Source organism: Passer domesticus, chromosome 15, assembly GCF_036417665.1.
Source record: "Passer domesticus isolate bPasDom1 chromosome 15, bPasDom1.hap1, whole genome shotgun sequence".
Classification (NCBI taxonomy): Eukaryota; Metazoa; Chordata; class Aves; order Passeriformes; family Passeridae; genus Passer; species Passer domesticus.
Genome location: NC_087488.1, coordinates 15,514,333 through 15,533,713, shown reverse-complemented (window position 1 = coordinate 15,533,713; position 19,381 = coordinate 15,514,333). Strand labels below are relative to the sequence as shown.

Sequence of the window (19,381 nt, the reverse complement as noted above, 5' to 3'; positions counted from 1 at the left end):
CAGCCGGGGGGTCGGGCTGTGCTCCAGGGAACAGGGACAGGAGGAGAGGGAACGGCCCCAGGCTGGGCCAGGGCAGCTCAGGGTGGATTTTGGGAGAATTTCCTCCTGGAGGGGCTGCCCAGCCCTGGCCCAGCTGCCCAGGGAGGGGTGCAGTCCCCATCCCTGAGGGGTTTAACAGCCCTGGGCATGTGGCACCTGGGGACATGGGACAGTGGTGGCTTTGATTTTGGGGGGAATGGTTGCATCCCATCTCAGATGACTTTTCCAACCTCACCAATTCCGTGGGGGGGCCATGGTGAGCCCTGCCCCAGCGCTGGTGTCGGCTGGGGAAGCTCGGCTCGGCTCGGCTCGGCTCAGCTCCCTGTGCCTTTGGGTTCCCTGCCCTCGGCGTGGGTGGAGCAGGAATTCCGGTGTCCGGCACCGCTCTGCACCTTCTCCCCGCGCTGCTGCTGCCCTCCAGCGCCACCAGTGCCACCAACCAGTGCCACCAGTGCCACCAGTGCCAGCACCCCCTCGTCCCCCGCTGGCCCGGGGCTGATTCTGGGGGCAGGGCGGGGGGTCCCCCTGCTCCCCGCAGCCCGGGGCTGTCCCCTGTCGCTGTCCCCCGTCGCTGTCCCCGTCGCTGTCCCCTGTCACCGTGCCGGGGCCGGGCGCGCTCCGCCCGCCCCGCGCTGCGTGACCCGCCCCGCACACGCGGCCCCGCCCCGGCGGCGGCGCTGGGGACGCGCCGGGGCCCCGCAGCCCCGGGGCCATGAAGGTGAAGGTGATCTCCGTGCTGGAGGACAACTACATGTACCTGGTGATCGAGGAGAGCAGCCGGCTCGCCGTGGCCGTGGACGCCGCGGTCCCCAAGAGGGTGAGCGGGGGGTGGCGGTGGCGGTGTCCCCTCGGCGGGGCATCCCCGGGCAGGACGGAGCCCTCCGTGCCGGGCTGGGGGCTGGGAGCCTTTCCCTGGACCCCCGAGCCGAGCCCTGCGGGGTCACCCCAAACCCAGCGCTGCGGATGCGCGGCCAGCCCCTTCCCTGCCCCCGTGTCGCCGTGCCCGGTGTCCCGGTGCCAGCCCTCCTCTGTCGCGGGTTTCCAGCGTTTGGTGCTGGCATTTCCTTCCTCCCGCAGCCCCGGTGTTCCCCCGGCATCCGGAGCCCCCGGGAGCCGGGCCGGGGCTGGCGCTGCCCGCTGGCCTCGCAGTGGCCGGGCTGGGTGGCACGGTGTCCCTGGCGTGGCCGTGGCACCGCGCTCCCCTCTGTGCCTTCCCTAAAAAACACATCGGCCAGGAATGTCCCCGTGGCCGTGGAATGAGCGCGGTGCCATCGCCCTGCCCCGGGCAGGGTCACGCCTGTGTCCCACCCTCAGCCCGTGGCTCCTCAGGGTGGGATTCTGGGGGATTCTGGGGGATTTTGGGGGTTCCCCTGGCTGCTGGCACAGGGGACATGTCACTGTGTGGGTGTGTGTCACCTCCCCTGCCCTCCCACTCTGCCCTGTCCTTTTCAGCTGCTGGAGATCATCAGGAAGGAGGACGTGGTGCTCAAGGCCATCCTCACCACCCACCACCACTGGTAGGTGGGGCTGTGTCCCCATGGGCACGGTGCCCAATCCCAATTCCAATCCCAGTCCCAATCCCAGTCCCAATTCCTGTCCCATTCCCGATCCCAATCCCAGTCCCATGTCCAGTGCCAATCCCATTCCCAGTCCCAATCCCAGTCCCAGTCCCGTTCCCAGTCCCAATCCCAGTCCCATTCCTAATCCTATTCCCGTTCCCATTCCCAGTCTCGTTCCCAGTCCCATTCCCGTTCCCATTCCCAGCCCTAGTCCCGTTCCCATTCCCGTTCCCTGTCCCATTCCCAGTCCCGTTCCCGTTCCCGTTCCCAGTCCCGTTCCCGTTCCCAGTCCCGTTCCCGTTCCCAGTCCCGTTCCCGTTCCCATTCCCGTTCCCGTTCCCAGCCCCATTCCCATTCCCAGTCCCGTTCCCATTCCCAGTCCCATTCCCGTTCCCGTTCCCAGCCCCGTTCCCGTTCCCATCCCGGTCCCCGCTGTGTCCCCAGGGACCACGCCCGTGGCAATGAGGAGCTGGCCCGGCTCTGGCCAGGCCTGCAGGTGTTCGGGGCCGACGAGCGCATCGGGGCCCTCACGCACAGGGTCAGCCACGGCCAGGAGCTCTCGGTGCGTGGGGGACACGGGGACACGGGACCCCCACGGCTCTGCTCAGGGGGGCTGCAGGGGCCCTGCTGGGTGGCCGGGGAGGGGAGCGGGGTGCTCACACTGACCCCAGGGGAGAGCGAGTGGGGTGCTCACACTGTCCCAGTGGGGTGCTCACACTGTCCCCAATGGGGTGCTCACACTGACCCCAGTGGGATGGTCACACTGTCCCCAGCAGGGTGCTCACACTGTCCCCAGTGGGATGGTCACACTCTCCCCAGTGGGGTTGGTCACACTGTCCCCACTGGGGTGCTCACACTGTCCCCAGTGGGATGGTCACACTGACCCCAGTGGGGTGGTCACACTGACCCCAGTGGGGTGCTCACACTGTCCCCAATGGGATGGTCACACTGTCCCCAGTGGGGTGCTCACACTGTCCCAGTGGGATGGTCACACTCTCCCCAGTGGGGTTGGTCACACTGTCCCCACTGGGGTGCTCACACTGTCCCCAGTGGGATGGTCACACTGTCCCCAGTGGGGTGCTCACACTGTCCCCAATGGGATGGTCACACTGTCCCCAGTGGGGTGCTCACACTGTCCCCAATGGGATGGTCACACTGTCCCCAGTGGGGTGCTCACACTCTCCCCAGTGGGGTTGGTCACACTGTCCCCAGGGGAGAGCAGAGTGGGGTGGTCACATTGTCCCCAGTGGTCCCCAGCAGGGTGCTCACACTGACCCCAGTGGGTTGGTCACACTGTCCCCAATGGGATGGTCACACTGTCCCCAGTAGGACGGTCACACTGTCCCCAATGGGTTGGTCACACTGTCCCCAGTGGGGTGCTCACACTGACCCCAGTGGGGTGGTCACACTGACCCCAGTGGGGTGGTCACACTGTCCCCAGTAGGACGGTCACACTGTCCCCAATGGGTTGGTCACACTGTCCCCAGTGGGGTGCTCACACTGACCCCAGTGGGGTGCTCACACTGTCCCCAGTGGTCCCCAGTGGGGCTGGTGCTGCTGGGCCCTGCTCAGCCCTTGGTGTCCTGGCGTGGGTGCAGATGTGGCCCCACAGATTCCAGGCTGGGATGGAGGAGGAGCCTCATCCCAGTCCCAGCCTGTTTGGGGTTGTGCTGGAGGCTCCCACCCTCTCCTGGGTCCCAAATGCCATCGGAGCAGACACGGCTGGACCCCCCCAAAGTCCTGTGACCTGCTGGGCCCCAGGCAGGCGAGGGGAGGTCTGGGGGCTGTGTTTGCCCCCCTCAGGGGGACCCTGACCCTCTGTCCCCCCAGTTTGGGGCCATCAGGGTGAGGTGTCTCTTCACCCCGTGCCACACCTCGGGCCACATGTGCTACTTCATGTGGGAGGACGATTCCCCGGATGCTCCAGCTCTTTTCTCAGGTACCCCCCTGTGTCCCCATGGCTTTTGGGGACACAATCCCCGTGTGCCACCTTCCCCCACACTCAGCACTGCTGGGTGACCCTGGCACCCCCCTCCCCGGCCCTGGGGTCCCTCGGTGCCCACCCTGTCCCACAGGTGACACCCTGTTCGTGGGGGGCTGCGGGCAGTTCTTCGAGGGCACGGCGGAGCAGATGCACACCAACCTCACCCAGATCCTGGGGGCTCTGCCCATGGACACGGTGAGTGCCCTCCCCTCCCCTCCCGGGGGGCTCCCGGGGCCGGGAGGGGGCTCGGGGCAGGGGCTCCAGCCTGGGCCCTGCCCTGGCAGCGGGTCTGATGCCAGCTGCCTCCTGCAGAAGGTTTTCTGTGGCCACGAATGCACCGTCAGGAACCTCAAATTCGCCTTGAAGGTGGAGCCAGAGAATGAAGTGGTGAAGGAGAAGCTGGCGTGGGCCAAGGTAAGTGGCAGTGCCCCCTGTGCCAGGTGGGGAGCAGGGTGTGGGATGGCAGTGGGTTTGGACACCTCTGTGCCCTGGCAGCAGAGGGATGACGAGGACCTGCCCACGGTGCCCTCCACGCTGCAGGAGGAGTTCCTGTACAACCCCTTCCTGCGGGTCACGTAAGCACTGCTGGGCTCCTCCCAAACCCGCTCCTCTTCCTCTCCTGCACCATCCCTGTTCCCAAACCCTGCTGGGCTCCTGCCCCAAACCTGCTCCTCTTCCTCTCCTGTGCCATCCCTTCTCCCAATCCCCCTCCTGTTCCTCTCCTGCACCATCCCTGTTCCCAAACCCCATCCTCTTCCTCTCCTGCACCATCCCTGTTCCCAAACCCTGCTGGGCTCCTGCCCCAAACCTGCTCCTCTTCCTCTCCTGTGCCATCCCTTCTCCCAATCCCCCTCCTCTTCCTCTCCTGCACCATCCCTGTTCCCAAACCCCATCCTCTTCCTCTCCTGCACCATCCCTGTTCCCAAACCCCATCCTCTTCCTCTCCTGCACTATCCCTGTTCCCAAACCCGCTCCTCTTCCTCTCCTGCACCATCCCTGTTCCCAAACCCTGCTGGGCTCCTCCCAAACCCCATCCTCTTCCTCTCCTGCACCATCCCTGTTCCCAAACCCGCTCCTCCTCCTGTCCTGCACCATCCCTGTTCCCAATCCCCCTCCTCTTCCTCTCCTGCACCATCCCCGTTCCCAAACCCCCTCCTCTTCCTCTCCTGCACCATCCCCATTCCCAAACCCCCTCCTCCTCCTCTCCTGCACCATCCCCGTTCCCAAACCCTGCTGGGAAATCCCAGCCAGGCTGAGGGGAGGCTGCCCGGACACGGGGTGACCCCAGAGCAGGGTGGGGTGCCCCGCTGTCCCCCGCTGTCCCCGGGCTCAGCAGGCTGTCCCTTGCAGGGAGGAGGCCGTGCAGAGGTTCACGGGCAGGACAGAGCCCGTGGAGGTGCTGAGGGCTCTGCGCTCCCACAGGGACAACTTCAAGAAGCCCAAGGAGAGGCCCAACCCCCAGGCCATGCTGGCCTTTGACTGGGGGCTCTTCGGGCCCTTCCTGGAGAAGAAGTGACACCCCGTGGTGCCAGGGCTCCCTCCTGGCCGGGCCCAGCTGGGTTGGCTCCAGCCGGGCTGGGCTTTGTCTCCAAGCTGCTTGTGTGAGGCTGCTGTGCTCTGCTCTGCTCTGCTCCCCTCTGGGATCCCTCTGGAGGCTCTGGGACCCCCCTCGTGCTGGGATGCTGGAGGAGGGTCAGGACGTGCCTTGGAGCAGGGGACAGTCCCACTTTTGGGGGGCTGCCGTGGAAGGGGGCCAGGGATGCTCAGGGATTGTGGTGCTGTGCCCCACGGAGCACCAGGCTCCCCTGGCTGCCCTGCAGTCCAGGGCTGCTGGGGTGCTGGCTTTGGGACTCCTGGGAGCCCTCCTGGCCCTGCTGTCCTGCTGCAGCCCCCACAGCCCCTCCGGTCCCATGTCCTGTGTGAGGGACACCTGGATCCCCCCAGGGGCACTGGGAACTCACTGGTGGCACTGGTGCCCACCCAGCTCCAGCCCTGTGCTGACAAACCCCTCCCCACAGCAGGGTTTGGGTGGGCTCCCCCTCTTTTTTCCCTGTTTTCCAGTAGGTCCCACAGGGATTCCTGTCGGGTTTGTGTCCCAGTGGCTGCCTTGGGGAGCCCTTGGCCCCCGTGGGGTGTCCAGGAGGAGCCAGCTCTGCCCCAGGAGGGATTTCCCAAGCTGGGACAGAGTTTAGGCAGCCAAGAACAGAGTTCTGCCAGGCATCCCCTTCTGCTTTTTGCTTTTTGCAAGATAAAAACTGGAAAACACTCAGTGCCAACTGCATGGACACTGCCTTGTCAAGAGCCAGGGAGCAGCTGGGGCTCCCAGGCCTCCCCACCCTCACTTTGTGCAAAACCAGGGCTGTGGTTTATTTATCTTTGTCTGAGAAAGGAGCAGAGCTTTATTTGCAGGTGTGGGGAGGCACTTCACACCAGTGAAGTCATTCCTTTTTTTTGTGTAGAAAATGAGGGTTTGATGGCAGCTCCCAGCACTGGGACAGAGCTGATTTCAGGGATTTTCCTGTGTGGACTGTGAATTTCTTTGTTGCCACTGGAGTCTGGTTTGGGGCTTTTTCCTGTGCTACAAACCAAGTTTTGGTTGTTTTTTTTTTGCTTTTATTAAGTTATAGTTTGGATTTATTTTGCATGGAAGGATTTATCCAGCTGCAAAAGCTCCCTTGGTACCACGGCCTGCATTCCTCAGTTCCCATGAAACGCTGGAGTTGTGGATGCCCCCTCTGGAATTTCTTTATCCTGGGAGCAGGGATGGCCCTGGGGGTGTGAGCCTGCTCCACACCTCGAAGCTGGGACAAACTCCAGCTGGTGTGGTGGCAGAGCAGGGAGCCAGGGTGGCTGCAGTGACCTCTGAGTGTGCTGGTGGCCTGGGAACTGGGGAAGTGAGCTCTGCAGCCCTGGTGCTTTCACCTCCAGCTGGTTCAGCCTCACTGACTGCATCCCTGGGCTGGTGTGCCTGTGCCAGCCTGGAGCCCCTCCCTGGCCCTCTCCTGCTTCAGCCAGAGCCCTGCAAGGCACAGGGAATTCACTGGAAGCACCAGTTTGCTCCTCAGGAGGGAGGGGAGGGGGCAGCAGGGGGAGGCTGATGCCTTAGAACACTGTGAGGTCATGCATGATCAGCAGCAGCTGAAAAATGGAAAGCTTTTAATTAAAACCATGAAAATTCAGCATTTGCTCTGTGGATTCATTGGAACAAAGTGCAGAGGAGGCTTTGGTTCCTGCCAGCCCCAAGGTCAGGAATTACTCTGTGGGAATTTCAGGATGTTATCCAGCAGTAAGTGCCTGTTTTGGCTGGATTTAGGGATATTATCCCTCAGAAAGTGGCTGCTGAGGGTGGGTAAGTGTGACAATTCTCTGACTCCCTGCTGAGTGTTTAAGAAGAAAACACAGAGAAGGAACTGCCCTTGGTATAAATTATTATAATTTAAGGAAAAGGAATCCCAGGGGTTTTGTCCAGCATTCACTGCAGTCCCTCTGCAGCCCCAGGGGTGATCCCAGGCTTTGGATCCCCCCTCTGAGGGCACAGAGCCTGCAGGGCAGTGAGAGGGAGAACTCCAGCCTGGAATGAGACCATTTCTCATGGAATGAGGCTGTTCCAGCACAGGCAGGCACACAGCTGAGTGCTGTGACAATCCAGCCAGGCCTGGGAGGGGAATATTGGGAATTTTGTGGCACAAAGCTCAGCCTGGAGCTGACTCTGACTCCTTGAGCTCCTCAGTTCTGGCAGGGCTGGGGCTGGGGGAGCAGGGCAGGGGCTGTCCCCTTCTGCCTTCTGCTGTGTCCCTGTCACATTTTGGGGTTATTGCCAGGGGCTGTCCCATTCTGCCTTCTGCTGTGTCCCTGTCACACTGTGGGGTTATTACTGGGGCTGTCCCATTCTGCCTTCCTGCTGTGTCCCTGTCACACTTTGGGGTTATTGCCATCAGCTCATCCTCCAGCTGCAGGAGTGAGCAGTGCCAGGCACTGCCCAGAGGCAGGAGCTGCACAGAGTCCCTGCAGGATGTGCAGAGTGAGTTGAGAAGGCACTGAGGGTCTCCTGGGCTGGGCAGCCCTCACCACTTGATGCTGAGGGCAGAGCTGGCTCTCTCCACGGCGTGGTACTGAGTGTGCAGCACCTGCAGAGCCCTCTCTGAGCCCCAGCCCCCCAGCCAGTGCTCGTAGAGCTCCCTCACAGCCTGGTTCTCCTCTGGAATCTCAGCCCTCAGGGACTCATACAACCTCTCCACCTGCTGCAGCTCCTCCTTGCTGGATTCTCCCTCCAGTTTGATCTGCCCTCCTCCATTCAAACAGCCTGGGAAGAAAAAAAAAAAGGATGAAGAATTTCAGCTGGGAAAACATGCTCAGAAATTCCAGGTCGTTCATCCTGCTCCTGCAAACAGCTGCAGGAATGACAACAGCTCAGGGGTGGAGGTTGAGCCCCAGTTATCTGGCAGCAGCAGGGCCACAGGGCAGGGAGATGCTGGGCTGGCTCCAGCTGGGGCTCTGCCAGCTCTTATCTCCTGCCCCAGGAGGGAGCCTGAGCCCAGCCCAGGTGAGCCCAGCCCTGAGGCTCAGCTGCAGGAAAGGGAAAAGGGCCTGGGGTGAGTTCTGGGAGCTGAGGCTCCCAGAGCTGTGTGGGTCCCTGGGAAGGAGCAGCTCCAGGAGGCAGAGGGGCCCCTCAGTGGGCTCAGGCTGCCCCTGCTCCCAAGGGAGCCAGCAACAGGAAAATGGAATCAAATATTAAACATTTCTCCACCAGCCACAGCAGCATTTTCTGTGTGATGGTCAGGCTTGGGCAATTTCAGAGGAAAATCCCCTCAGGCACCAGAGCTCAGGAAATCCCCCTTAAAAGCAATGAATTAATTAATGGTGCCAATGTTGTGTGATGGAATTCAGCTGCAATTCTTTAAATCCTGAGGAATTTCTGGCTCACAGGCAGGGAGATCCCCACACAGCTGTGATGCTGTGGCTGTCACAGCCCAAGGGGGTGAGAAATCTCCCATTCCTCCTGCCTGGAATGCCCTGGAGCTCCCTCCAGGCTGGAGGGGAGAGCAGCCTCACCTGAGGGACAGGCCATGACCTCCACGAAGTGATAGGGGCACTTCCCTCTCTTCAGCTTCTGCACCAGGTTCTGGATGTTCCTGAACCCATAGGCCAGGGCAAAGTGCAGCAGGACCTGTCCATCCCTCTCCAGGGTCACCTCCTGGAAGTCCTTGTTCCTGAGGAGCAGAGACTGGAAGTGGCTTCTCCAAATGAATTTGTGTTTTAAGCTTCAAAGGGCCCCGAGCAAAACCCAAATTCTTTGTGGGTCTCACTCAAGAGCTGTCCTAGTTCTGTGCCATCCAAGGGAAACTGGAAGGAATTCCTTCCAGAGCCTTCCAGGATTGCTGGAGCCACCTGAGCAGAGTTTGCTGAAGGACATCTGTGCTGGATAAAGCCTGAAAAGCTCAGCACAGGGGGCCCTGAGTTCCTTCAGCCAACATCAACGGAGCCCCTGAGGGGATTTTTGACTTCTGCTGGATCATAAAACATGGGAACAAACCCTGACTGAGGATTCCAGATTTCTAAGGTTAGTGGGAATAGCTGGTCCTGATAAAAAAGTAAGTAATTTGATTTTTATTAAATTTTTGAGACAGTTTTTTCTGCTTCCTAAACCTGGGAATCCTAAACATAAAAATTGCTCATTTAGGGATATAATTAATTCCAAATTATACATTAAATTAGAACTGGGAAGCCAGAAGGAATCTCAGGTGGATGAGCCTCAATGCTCAGACTCAGGTGATTTATTTTGTGTCTCACTCCAGTTAAACAGAGCCCCAAAGCCCTCCAACAAGGTTTTCTGGGATCAATAATCAGTGACAAATCTCCCTGACTGGCCTGATCCAAGGTGAGCAATCCCAGCTCCATGACACCTCTGCCTTCTCAATTACTTTAAAATGTTAGAATTATTCTAAAAGTTATCAGTGGGAAAATCCACCAGGCCAAACTCCAGGGTGTGTCTGGAGAAGGGGCTGGAATTCTCCCTGGAATTCTCCCTGCCTGCCTGGAATTCGCTGATTTATTGCTGAGCAGCTGGGGGAGTGAACAGCCTGGAAGTGAACTTTAACATCGGGGGTAAAAAAACCGAAAAAACCCCAAAAAACCAGCCCTTTAACAAGGAGAGAACTCCTGAAACAAAAACAGAGTTTTGTGTGGGATTTCAGCTCCTTACTTGAGAGGTTTGTAGTGGATGGAGGCCCCGTGGATGCCGAAGAGCTCCCGAGCTGCGTGGCTGAAGATGTGCTCCAGGAACCCACCCGAGCCGCCGCCGCGGTGGGAGCTCAGCTGCCCTGCAGCCCCGCCGAGCCTGGGGACACAGCAGCAGCACCTTTAGAGCCTCTGGGGACACAGCAGCACCTTTAGAGCCTCTGGGGACACAGCAGCACCCTCAGGGACACAGCAGCACCCTCAGAGCCTCTGGGGACACACAAAGCTCCAGCGTTGGCAGCAGCCAAGCTGCAGCTTGCCCTGAGCTCCAGCTGCTCTCCTGGGAATGGTGGCACGAGGCACAGGGTGTCCCTGCAGCCCCAAAGTGTCGTAGGCCACTGGAGCAGCCTGGGATGGTGGAAGGTGTTGGGGTTGGATGGTTTTAAAGTCCTTCACACCCAAACCGTTCCATGATTCTGTAATTAATGCCCGTTAATTGATGGATAACCCAGGGAGGGGCTGCTCAGGGTGTTCCCTTGCCCTGAAGCACAGGCAGCTCTGGGTGCTCAGTGCAGAGCCAGCCCTGCTGCCACCCCAGAGCCTGCTGTCACCCCAGACCCCAAAACCTGCTCCCACCCCACCCCGGTGTCTGCAGCTGGCCCTGGAGCAGAATTTCCTCCTCAGCTCAACAGCCCCAGTCCCACCTGACACGTCCTAAATGTCATTTTGCACCAACAGCCTCCTGCAGGTTAACTGGGTGACCTAAATATTTGTTATTTCTGCTTTAATTCTGGGACCTTTGCAGTGGCTCTGCTAAGGAGGAGCAACAGCTGCTTCATGAAATTTTTTGCACTGGGACAGATTCTTGTCCTTCCCAAAGGCTGCAGCAGCTTTTTGTGGGATGAAAGGAGCTGGAGTGATCCTCCAGTGGAAATTCAATATTCTGTACATGAAATATTTTAACTCCCAATGGTTCTGGTTCAAGTGACACAAGAAACCAAACTAAGGGCAAACACACTTGTGGAAAACAGAAGGAAAAGGGGAATTCTGAACTCTCTGAATCCTGGAGGAAAGAGAGTTCTGAACTCTCTAAATCCTGGAGGAAAGGGAACATGACTGAAATGGGATTTTGCTCTTACATGGTGTCCAGAGGAGAAGGATCTACATCTGCCAGGGACACTCCTTCTTGCTCCAGCAGCTTCAGCACTTCTCCTAGAGCAGAACCAGGCACAAAGAGCTCTTATTTTTGGGATACAGGAAAACCAAACCCCCAGAGCAGTCCCTAAACTGCACCTGCATTTCACCAGGGCATGATTTGCACTACTAAAGTTAAATACAGCCAGGGAGCACTGCAAGGCTCCCAGAATTGGCTGGAATTGGGAATCCCCTGTGGCCCTGCTTACCTGTGGTGATGACACAATCCACATCCCTGGTCTGGTACTCCTGGTTGAAGAAGTCTGGCCTGGAGGCCTCCAGCTTTTTGTCATAGCAGGGCATGACAGTGACGTGGTAGATCCTGTCAGGGGGCAGGTGCTGCAAGGGAGACAAGGCTGGGGCACCTGGGGCAGCCAAAATCCCTCTGGCCTCAGGGAGGGCATGCCAGGAGCAAAGCAGAGTGGGGGAAATAATGCCACTGTGCCCCTGGAATGGTCCCACCATGACTGAGTAGCTGTGTGTTTAAATATTCATGAGTAAATTAAATTATTTCTCTCCTAAAGCCAATTTCAGCTGCAGTCAGTGTCAGCAGTCATGGACCTTCAGAGGTTTCATGGAATCCTGGGATGGGCTGGGTTGGGAGGGACCTTAAAGCCCACCCAGTTCCAATTTTAGGGACACCTTCCACTGTCCAGCCTGGCTTTGGACACTGCCAGGGATCCAGCTCTGGGAATTCCATCCCAGCCCCTCCCAGGGAGGAATTCCCTCCCAAAACCATCCAACCCTGCCCTCTGGCAGTGGGCAGCCATGCCCTGGCTCCTGCCACTCCAGGCCTTTGGGAATAACCCTTTTCCATGTCTCCTGAGGCTTCCTTCAGCTCCTGGAAGTTTCCCTCCCTCTGGTGCAATGATCCAAGGTCAGGCAGAGAAGCCAACCCCTAATTAAGGCATTAGGGAATTAATTTCCTCCCAGCTCAGCCCCTCAGGACATGATCTGCATCCCTCAGGATCATCCAAGCAACAAACACAGGCTGAGCCAACAGGTCACTGACCCTGTTTCAGTCTCTTGTGCCAAACATTCCCAGAAATTGCCAAATTTTGTCCCAAATCTGCAGCTGCCTCATGCAAGAATCACAGCCAGTGACCCCACAGGAAATCCCAGTGGTGCTGCAGCCCCTTGCTGGCCCAGCCCAGGCTGGCTGTGGGGATCTCCAGCTCCCACCTGGAAAGATCCCAGAGGACAGAAGCAGAACGTGAGGCTGGGAATGAGGGATGAGTTTTGGAGAAGCCATGATCTGCACCTCAGCACCCGCTGCAGCCTTGGCTTGGGTCACTTATTTGGAATTATTCACCAAATTTAAACAACAGCAGCACAAAGACACTGAAAATAAGGTTCCTCAGCTTTCCCAAATAATTCAGAGGGTTTAATTTAACTAGCCCATGCTCAGTGTTCTGCCCTAATTACTGCTCATTAGCTAAGACAGAAGTGAGGAAGATTTGCTGCCTTCTGCAAGGCAATATTGACCCTTAAATGTGTATGACACAGCAAATTTATAAAAAACCAGCCTGCAGTGTTGAACTGGAGGAGTTCTGCAGCAAGAAGAGCATTTTCAGAGCTGTACCTGCTGCTCTGCAAAGTAGCCCTTGACCAGGGAGCCCATGATCTGCTGGGGGGACTTGGTGGTGCTGATGTGGGGAATGATGAAGCTGCCGTGGGTTTTCTCTGCGTAGCAGATCCAGCCTGCAAGGAACATCATCAACAAATTCAATTAAAAAATAAGCAGCAGAGCTTCACTCTGCCCACTGTCCCCAAACCCCAGGGTCAGTGCCATTTTCAGCAGAAAAAGCAAAGCAAGTGGAAGCCCAGGTTGATTTGAAGGTGCCTCAGCACTGCTCCAGCAGCAGAACCTGTGCTGTGAGGAGAATAATGCTGCAGGTGAGAGCATGCACGTGCAGCTTTGTGAGCACTGCTGCACTTTGGACTGCAGCTGGAACTGAAGCCATACCTGGGCAGGCAGAGGCCAGCATGGGCAGGGCCTTCTTGTCCTCTGCTTGTCTGTGGAAGCGCCTCACAAACTCCTGCTGGCTCTCCAGGAGGCTGAAATTCCTGGAGAAGGTTGTGTCAAACACGTGGTGCACACCTGGCCAGGACAGCAGCTGGGTTAGAAACCTCAGCATGCAGCAAAATACAACAAAAAAAATCCCACTTCAACCAGGGGCAAGCTCAGGCACAGCCACTGAGCCCTGCAGTTGGCAGGGGACATTTTCCAGCATGGCAAGAGGAGGAAAGGTGGAGATGTAAAATGTAAAAGTTCTTTTCAGTGCTTCTTCACAGGTTTTATGGACTGATGGAATGGTTTGGGCTGGAAAGGACTCAAAACTCAGCCAGTTCAATGGGCAGGGACATCTCCCATTATCCCAGGGTGATCCAGCCTGGTCCTGGACACTTCCAGGGATCCAGAGCAGCCACAGCTTCTGTGGGAACCTGTGCCAGGGCCTGCCCACCCTCCCAGCCAGGAATTCCTTCCCAAGATCCCATCTGGCAGTTTAAATCCTTTCCCTTGTCCTGCCCTTACAAAAAAATCTCTCCCTCCTTGTTCCAAGCTTTCCTCCCCTCTCTCCAGGCTCACTGTGTGACTGAACTTTGGGACAGTCTGGATCCCTTATAAAAAAATCCCTCTCTCATTTTTCCAAGCTTTCCTCCCCTCTCTCCAGGCTCATTGTGTGACTCAAGTTTGGGACAGTCTGGAATCCCTTATAAAAAATCCCTCTCCCTCCTTGTTCCAAGCTTTCCTCCCCTCTCTCCAAGCTCATTGTGTGACTGAAGTTTGGGACAGTCTGGGATCCCCATGGGGGTTTTAAATCCCTTTAACCTGTGCCCAGCCCAGAGAGCAGGAAACCCCACACTTGCCTAAACCCTTGAGGAAGGAGGTCAGCTTCTGGGCTGTCTCCAGCAGCCCCAGTTTGCACCTTGCAGCCAGGGAGGCTCTGGACTGGGGGGAGACAGAAACCACCACCACCTTCTGCTCGTGGGCAGCAGCAGCCTGCAAAAAACCCCAAACCCCCAAAATGGCAGAGCTGGCAGCACCAGAGCTCACCCCGAGGCAGGAACTTGCACCAACCCCTTGAAAAATGAGAATAAACCCCAGGAGGGCAGTGGGATCCCTCTGGGGATCAGGAATTCCCTTTTCCTGTGGATTTTGCCCCTTTTCCTGGGGATTTTCCCCCTTTTCCTGCAGAGACTCACCTTGTTGAGAGCCAGCACCTTGCAGAGCTCACCCTGAAGCAGGAACTTACACAAACCCTTTGAAAAATGAGAATAAACCCCAGGAGTGCAGTGGGATCCCTCAGGGGATCAGGAATTTCCTTTTCCTGTGGATTTTGCCCCCTTTCCTGTGGATTTTGCCCCCTTTCCTGTGGATTTTGCCCCTTTTCCTGTGGATTTTGCCCCTTTTCCTGTGGATTTTGCCCCTTTTCCTGTGGATTTGCCCCTTTTCCTGTGGATTTTGCCCCTTTTCCTGTGGATTTTGCCCCTTTTCCTGTGGATTTTGCCCCTTTTCCTGGGGATTTTTCCCCTTTTCCTGTGGATTTTGCCCCTTTTCCTGTGGATTTGCCCCTTTTCCTGCAGGCACCCACCTTGTTGAGAGCCAGCACCTTGCAGAGCTCCCCGTGGCTCTGCTGGCTCACCAGGACACTCTCAGCTGAGGTGATGCAGCCACTGCAGGCCAGGCAATCATTCAGGCTGATTTTGGCCTTCTCCAGCTTTTGTGCTTCCCCATCCTACAAAAAAAACCCCAAAAAGCCCGAGCAGGCTCAGTTCTGACCCCAGGATTTAAGGAGCAGTTCCTTAAATAGTGTTAAATAATGAAGTTATTGCTCTTTATTTGCAGTTACAAATAATGAAGATGTTGCTCTTTTGATATTCTTGGTTTATCATTTAAGAAAATCTTTATTTTTAATGAGATGAGGACAAAGGCACCTGAAGCTGGCTGCTTCTAATGGGATTGTTTGGCACAGCAAGGGGGATTTGCTGAAGGATTTAATCCCAGACACTCAAAGGGAATATTGTGATATTCCTGAATAATTTGATTTTCCCAAGAGATTCTCTAATCATCCCTCCTCAGTAAAGCCAGGAACAGAGCAGGAAGTGAGGCACCATTAACATTTTAAAATCAGGAGCCAGGCTCCTTTGGAAGTGCTGTGTCCTCTTTTTCTGAATCAAAACCTGCCTCAAGTTCCCTTCCCAGAGGAATTCCCAGCCTGGGAAAGCAGTGCCAGCTTTTTTAGGTGAAACCAGGAAAAACTCAGCCTGAATTCTAGAGGCTTCTGAATTCTTCAAGCTTTTAAAGAAATAATTGGAAATATTATATTTTAAAAGTCCAGCTTGGTTTATTAAAAATATCTTGGTTAAATCTCTGAGTGAGCACAAGGACATTGTCACAACCAACCTGGAGCTGCCAATCCTGAAATATTGATAAAATAAATAAACTTTTCAACCTGGAGCTGCCAATCCTGAAATATTGATAAAATAAATGAACTTTTCAACCTGGAGCTGCCAATCCTGAAATATTGATAAAATAAATGAACTTTTCAACCTGGAGCTGCCAATCCTGAAATATTGATAAAATAAATAAACTTTTCAACCTGGAACTGCCAATCCTGAAATATTGATAAAATAAATAAACTTTTCAACCTGGAGCTGCCAATCCTGAAATATTGATAAAATAAATAAACTTTTCATGCTGGAACTGCCAATCCGGAAATATTGATAAAATAAATGAACTTTTCAACCTGGAGCTGCCAATCCTGAAATATTGATAAAATAAATGAACTTTTCAACCTGGAACTGCCAATACTTAAATATTGATAAAATAAATAAACTTTTCATGCTGGAACTGCCAATACTTAAATATTGATAAAATAAATAAACTTTTCAACCTATCTGCTCTCTTATAAAACCATCACCAATTAATGGCAGGGTTTCAGAGCATCCAAAACTGGAATAAATTGGAATTACTGATTATAAAATGATTGCTTAGAAAAGAATTTATGAATTAAAATGCTGATAAATTAAAGTTTAATACAGTCTCAGCTTATCTGCTCTTATATTAATAATCAGTAATTAATGCCAGTGTTTCAGAGCATAAAAGTGGCACAAAATTGGAATTATTGATTATAAATTAAAAAGAAAAAAATACAAGAATGCTGACAGCATCTCTCCGAGGCATTAAGTGAATGCAGCTAATTAAATTACTCAAAGTACACTGATTTTTCTGAGATTTTTACACGGAACACAGACACACATACCTGGCTGACCTGGAAATAGCTCCCATCAGCTCCGATTCTGATCTTGGCTGCTGCTTGCCCAGCCTTGCTGTCCACCCTGACAGGCTTGATGCACTCCTGGAAGAGCAGCAGAGCCCGGGCTGAGCTGGCCAGGGAAGGGGGAGTGGAGAAAGAGATGTTGGGGATTGGGGGAAAATATAGGGGATTGAATAAAAATACATATTGGGGATTGGGGGAAAAAATAGGGGATTGAATAAAAATAAATATTGAGGATTTAATAAAAATAAATATTGGGGATTGGAGAAAAATATAGGGGATTTAATAAAAATAAATATAGGGGATTGAATAACAAATATAGGAGACTGAATAAAGAATAAATATTGAGGATTAAATAGATATTGGGAATTAAATTTTTAAAAAATAGTGGATAAAATAAAAAAAAATATAGCGGATTGAATAAAAAATAAATATAGGGGATTGAATAAAAAGAAATACAGGGGGTTGAATAAAAAGAAATACAGGGGATTGAATAAAATAAATCTAGGGGATTGAATAAAAAGAAATACAGGGGACTGAATAAAGAATGAAGAAGTGAGGGGATCAGCAGCAGCTCTGGTCCTGCCCTGCTCTTGGCCCAGCCCAGGGCTGGGTTTTTGTGGATTTTATCCCGTTTTCCGTGCCCAGCTCCCTGGGACTCCGTGTCCTGCCTGGCCTCTGAGCGCTCTGAGGCTCCCTGGAGGAACCCTGGGCAGCAGCCCCCACTCTGGTCCTCCCTGAGACACAAGCAGAGCTGTTATTCCCTGAGGAATCCCCTCCCACAGGCAGCCCCAGGGAATTCTCCATGTGGGGATCGTCCTTCCCACTGCCCCAGCTCAGCACGGCTCCTCTGGGAGCTTCCAGCAAACAGGGCATCAAACAGGACAGGAACCTGGGTATGAACAGCCCTGGGCAGGGATCCTGGGAATGAGGCTGGGTGTGGATCTGGATCTGGATCTGGATCTGGATATAAAGCTGGGTATGAATCCTGGATATGAACCTTTATATGAATCTGGGTATGAATCCTGGGAATGAATCTGGGTATGAATCCTGGGTATAAATATGGATATAAATCTGGGTATGAATCCTGGATATAAATATGGATATGGATATGAATCTGGGTATGAATCTGGATATAAATATGGATATGGATATGAATCTGGATATAAATATGGATATAAATATGGATATAAATCTGGGTATGAATCCTGGATATAAATATGGATCTGGATATAAATCTGGATATGGATATGAATCTGGGTATGAATCCTGGATATAAATATGGATATGGATATAAAGCTGGATATTAATCCTGGATATAAATATGGATATGGATATGAATCTGGATATGAATCTGGATATGAATCTGGATATGGATATGAATCTGGATGTAAATCTGGATATAAATATGGATATAAATCTGGGTATGAATCCTGGATATAAATATGGATATGGATATAAAGCTGGATATGAATCTGGATATGAACCTTTATATGAATCTGGGTATGAATCCTGGATATGAACCTTTATATGAACCTGGGTATGAATCCTGGGAATGAATCTGGATATGAATCCTGGGTATGAAAAATCCTGGATATGAAAAATCCTGGATATGAATTCTGAATATAAATCTGGATATGAATCTGGATATAAATCCTGGATTTAAATCTGGATATGAATCCTGGATATGAATCTGGAAATGAATGTGGATCCAGAGCCAGGACTGACATTTTGATCTGAGCAGTGCCTGAGGATCCCCCCTGGCTGCTCACTGCCTGCTGAGCGCTGTGGGGACCCCACAGTGACACAGGGTGACCCCAGAGTGACCCCGCAGTGACCCCAGTGTCCCACAGTGACCCCACAGTGACACAGGGTGACACAGAGTGACCCTGCCGTGACCCTGCCGTGACCCCAGTGTCCCACAGTGACCCCATGGCGACCCCAGTGTCCCACATTTGACCCCACAGTGTCCCAGTGACCCCACGCTGACCCTGCAATGACCCCACGGTGTCCCAGAGTGTCCTGCAGGGTCCCCATGGTGTCCCCACAGTGACACACGGTGACCCCAGAGTGACCCCGCAGTGACCCTGCCGTGACCCCAGTGTCCCGCAGTGACCCCACAGTGTCCCAGTGACCCCAAACTGACCCCACAGTGTCCCCGCGGTGTCCCCGCGGTGTCCCCGCTCCGAGGCAGGATCAGCTCCCGTCCCCCCCTCTCCCCTCCGCAGCAGCGGGAGGCGCTGCAGGCCCGGGCCGGTCCCGGCGGTGTCACCGCGGGGCACAGCCTGAGGGTGGCCCCTCCGCAGCGCCCGCCCCGCGCGTCCCCAGCGCCGCGGCGGCCGCGGCGGCCCCACCTGCGAGGGGGCGATGAAATCGTCCAGCTCCGTCAGCTGCAGCACCCCGCTGAACCGCGCCGCCATGCCGCCGCAAAGCGAGCGCGACCGTCGTGACACGGGACTACAGCAACGCCGCAAAGCGAGCGCCACCGTCGTGACACGGGACTACAGCAACGCCGCAAAGCGAGCGCCACCGTCGTGACACGGGACTACAGCACCGCCGCAAAGCGAGCGCCACCGTCGTGACATGGGACTACAGCAACGCCGCAAAGCGAGCAGCAGCGCTGTCGTAAAAGCGCCCTCCCCACAGCCGCAATTACAATATAATATTTTTAATTTTTGCTCTCTAGGTATCATCTTTTTGTAACAAACTAAGGCCTTTTGGCGTTCTAAGCAAATACAAAGGTGTCGGCGCCAGGAAAATTCGGTGTAACTCCTCCTTCATGCACTGTGCCTGCTGTGAATCTCCTGCCTCAAGGGGATCCCAAAATTAAATCCCAGCAAATGAGAAATAAAAACAAACCAAAAAAGCAACAATTAGAGGTGCATTTCCTGCTGTGAGTGGGTAAATCCCCGCAGCTGCTGGGCCCAGCCGGGGGTACTTAAGGGCAGCATTTAGGGCAGGGAACATTTGGGGTTTGGGGAGATGGGATCTGCTGGGGTCTGCTCTGCCTTTTGGGACTGGGCTGTGCAGGACCTGGCACCCACTGCAGGTGACTCCACACATACTTATAGTATTCATATTTTTATTTATTTACACCTATAGTTATGCTTTTATTTATATTTACATGTCTATTTGCACTTCTATTT

At 54.6% G+C, this 19,381-nt stretch overlaps 2 protein-coding genes across 4 annotated transcripts; one reads left to right on the top strand and one right to left on the bottom strand.

Moving 5' to 3' along the window:
- Nucleotides 1-670: 670 nt before the first annotated feature.
- LOC135281702 (hydroxyacylglutathione hydrolase-like protein) lies at nucleotides 671-6,761 on the top strand. Of its 2 annotated transcripts, none has more exons than XM_064390797.1 (8): nucleotides 671-856; nucleotides 1,492-1,556; nucleotides 2,043-2,160; nucleotides 3,429-3,537; nucleotides 3,674-3,777; nucleotides 3,895-3,996; nucleotides 4,081-4,157; nucleotides 4,933-6,761. In XM_064390797.1, exons 1-8 carry the CDS (start codon nucleotides 752-754, stop codon nucleotides 5,096-5,098), a joined length of 846 nt encoding a protein of 281 aa, XP_064246867.1. In that variant the 5' UTR covers nucleotides 671-751; the 3' UTR covers nucleotides 5,099-6,761. The 2 variants fall into 2 exon arrangements, with proteins under 2 accessions (XP_064246867.1, XP_064246866.1); XM_064390796.1 differs by having other exon boundaries at nucleotides 673-856; nucleotides 4,078-4,157.
- Nucleotides 6,173-18,729, bottom strand: CIAO3 (cytosolic iron-sulfur assembly component 3). 2 transcript variants are annotated; one of them, XM_064390789.1, is made up of 11 exons: nucleotides 18,590-18,729; nucleotides 16,221-16,316; nucleotides 14,550-14,693; nucleotides 13,825-13,957; nucleotides 12,920-13,054; nucleotides 12,536-12,654; nucleotides 11,163-11,292; nucleotides 10,899-10,971; nucleotides 9,785-9,919; nucleotides 8,635-8,792; nucleotides 6,173-7,885 (listed from the first exon to the last, which is right to left on the bottom strand). In XM_064390789.1, exons 1-11 carry the CDS (start codon nucleotides 18,653-18,655, stop codon nucleotides 7,647-7,649), a joined length of 1,428 nt encoding a protein of 475 aa, XP_064246859.1. In that variant the 5' UTR covers nucleotides 18,656-18,729; the 3' UTR covers nucleotides 6,173-7,646. The 2 variants fall into 2 exon arrangements, with proteins under 2 accessions (XP_064246859.1, XP_064246860.1); XM_064390790.1 differs by having other exon boundaries at nucleotides 16,230-16,316.
- Nucleotides 18,730-19,381: the final 652 nt, after the last annotated feature.

Coding starts and splice junctions, on each gene's coding strand:
- LOC135281702 (XM_064390796.1), top strand. CDS start 752: ATGAAGGTGAAGGTGATCTCCGTGCTGGAGGACAACTACATGTACCTG. Junction 1,557..2,042: donor CTCACCACCCACCACCACTG/GTAGGTGGGGCT, acceptor CTGTGTCCCCAG/GGACCACGCCCGTGGCAATG. Junction 3,538..3,673: donor TGCTCCAGCTCTTTTCTCAG/GTACCCCCCTGT, acceptor CCTGTCCCACAG/GTGACACCCTGTTCGTGGGG.
- CIAO3 (XM_064390789.1), bottom strand. CDS start 18,655: ATGGCGGCGCGGTTCAGCGGGGTGCTGCAGCTGACGGAGCTGGACGAT. Junction 14,694..16,220: donor GCTATTTCCAGGTCAGCCAG/GTATGTGTGTCT, acceptor TTTTTTTTGTAG/GATGGGGAAGCACAAAAGCT. Junction 13,055..13,824: donor CTCCTTCCTCAAGGGTTTAG/GCAAGTGTGGGG, acceptor TGTCCTGGCCAG/GTGTGCACCACGTGTTTGAC.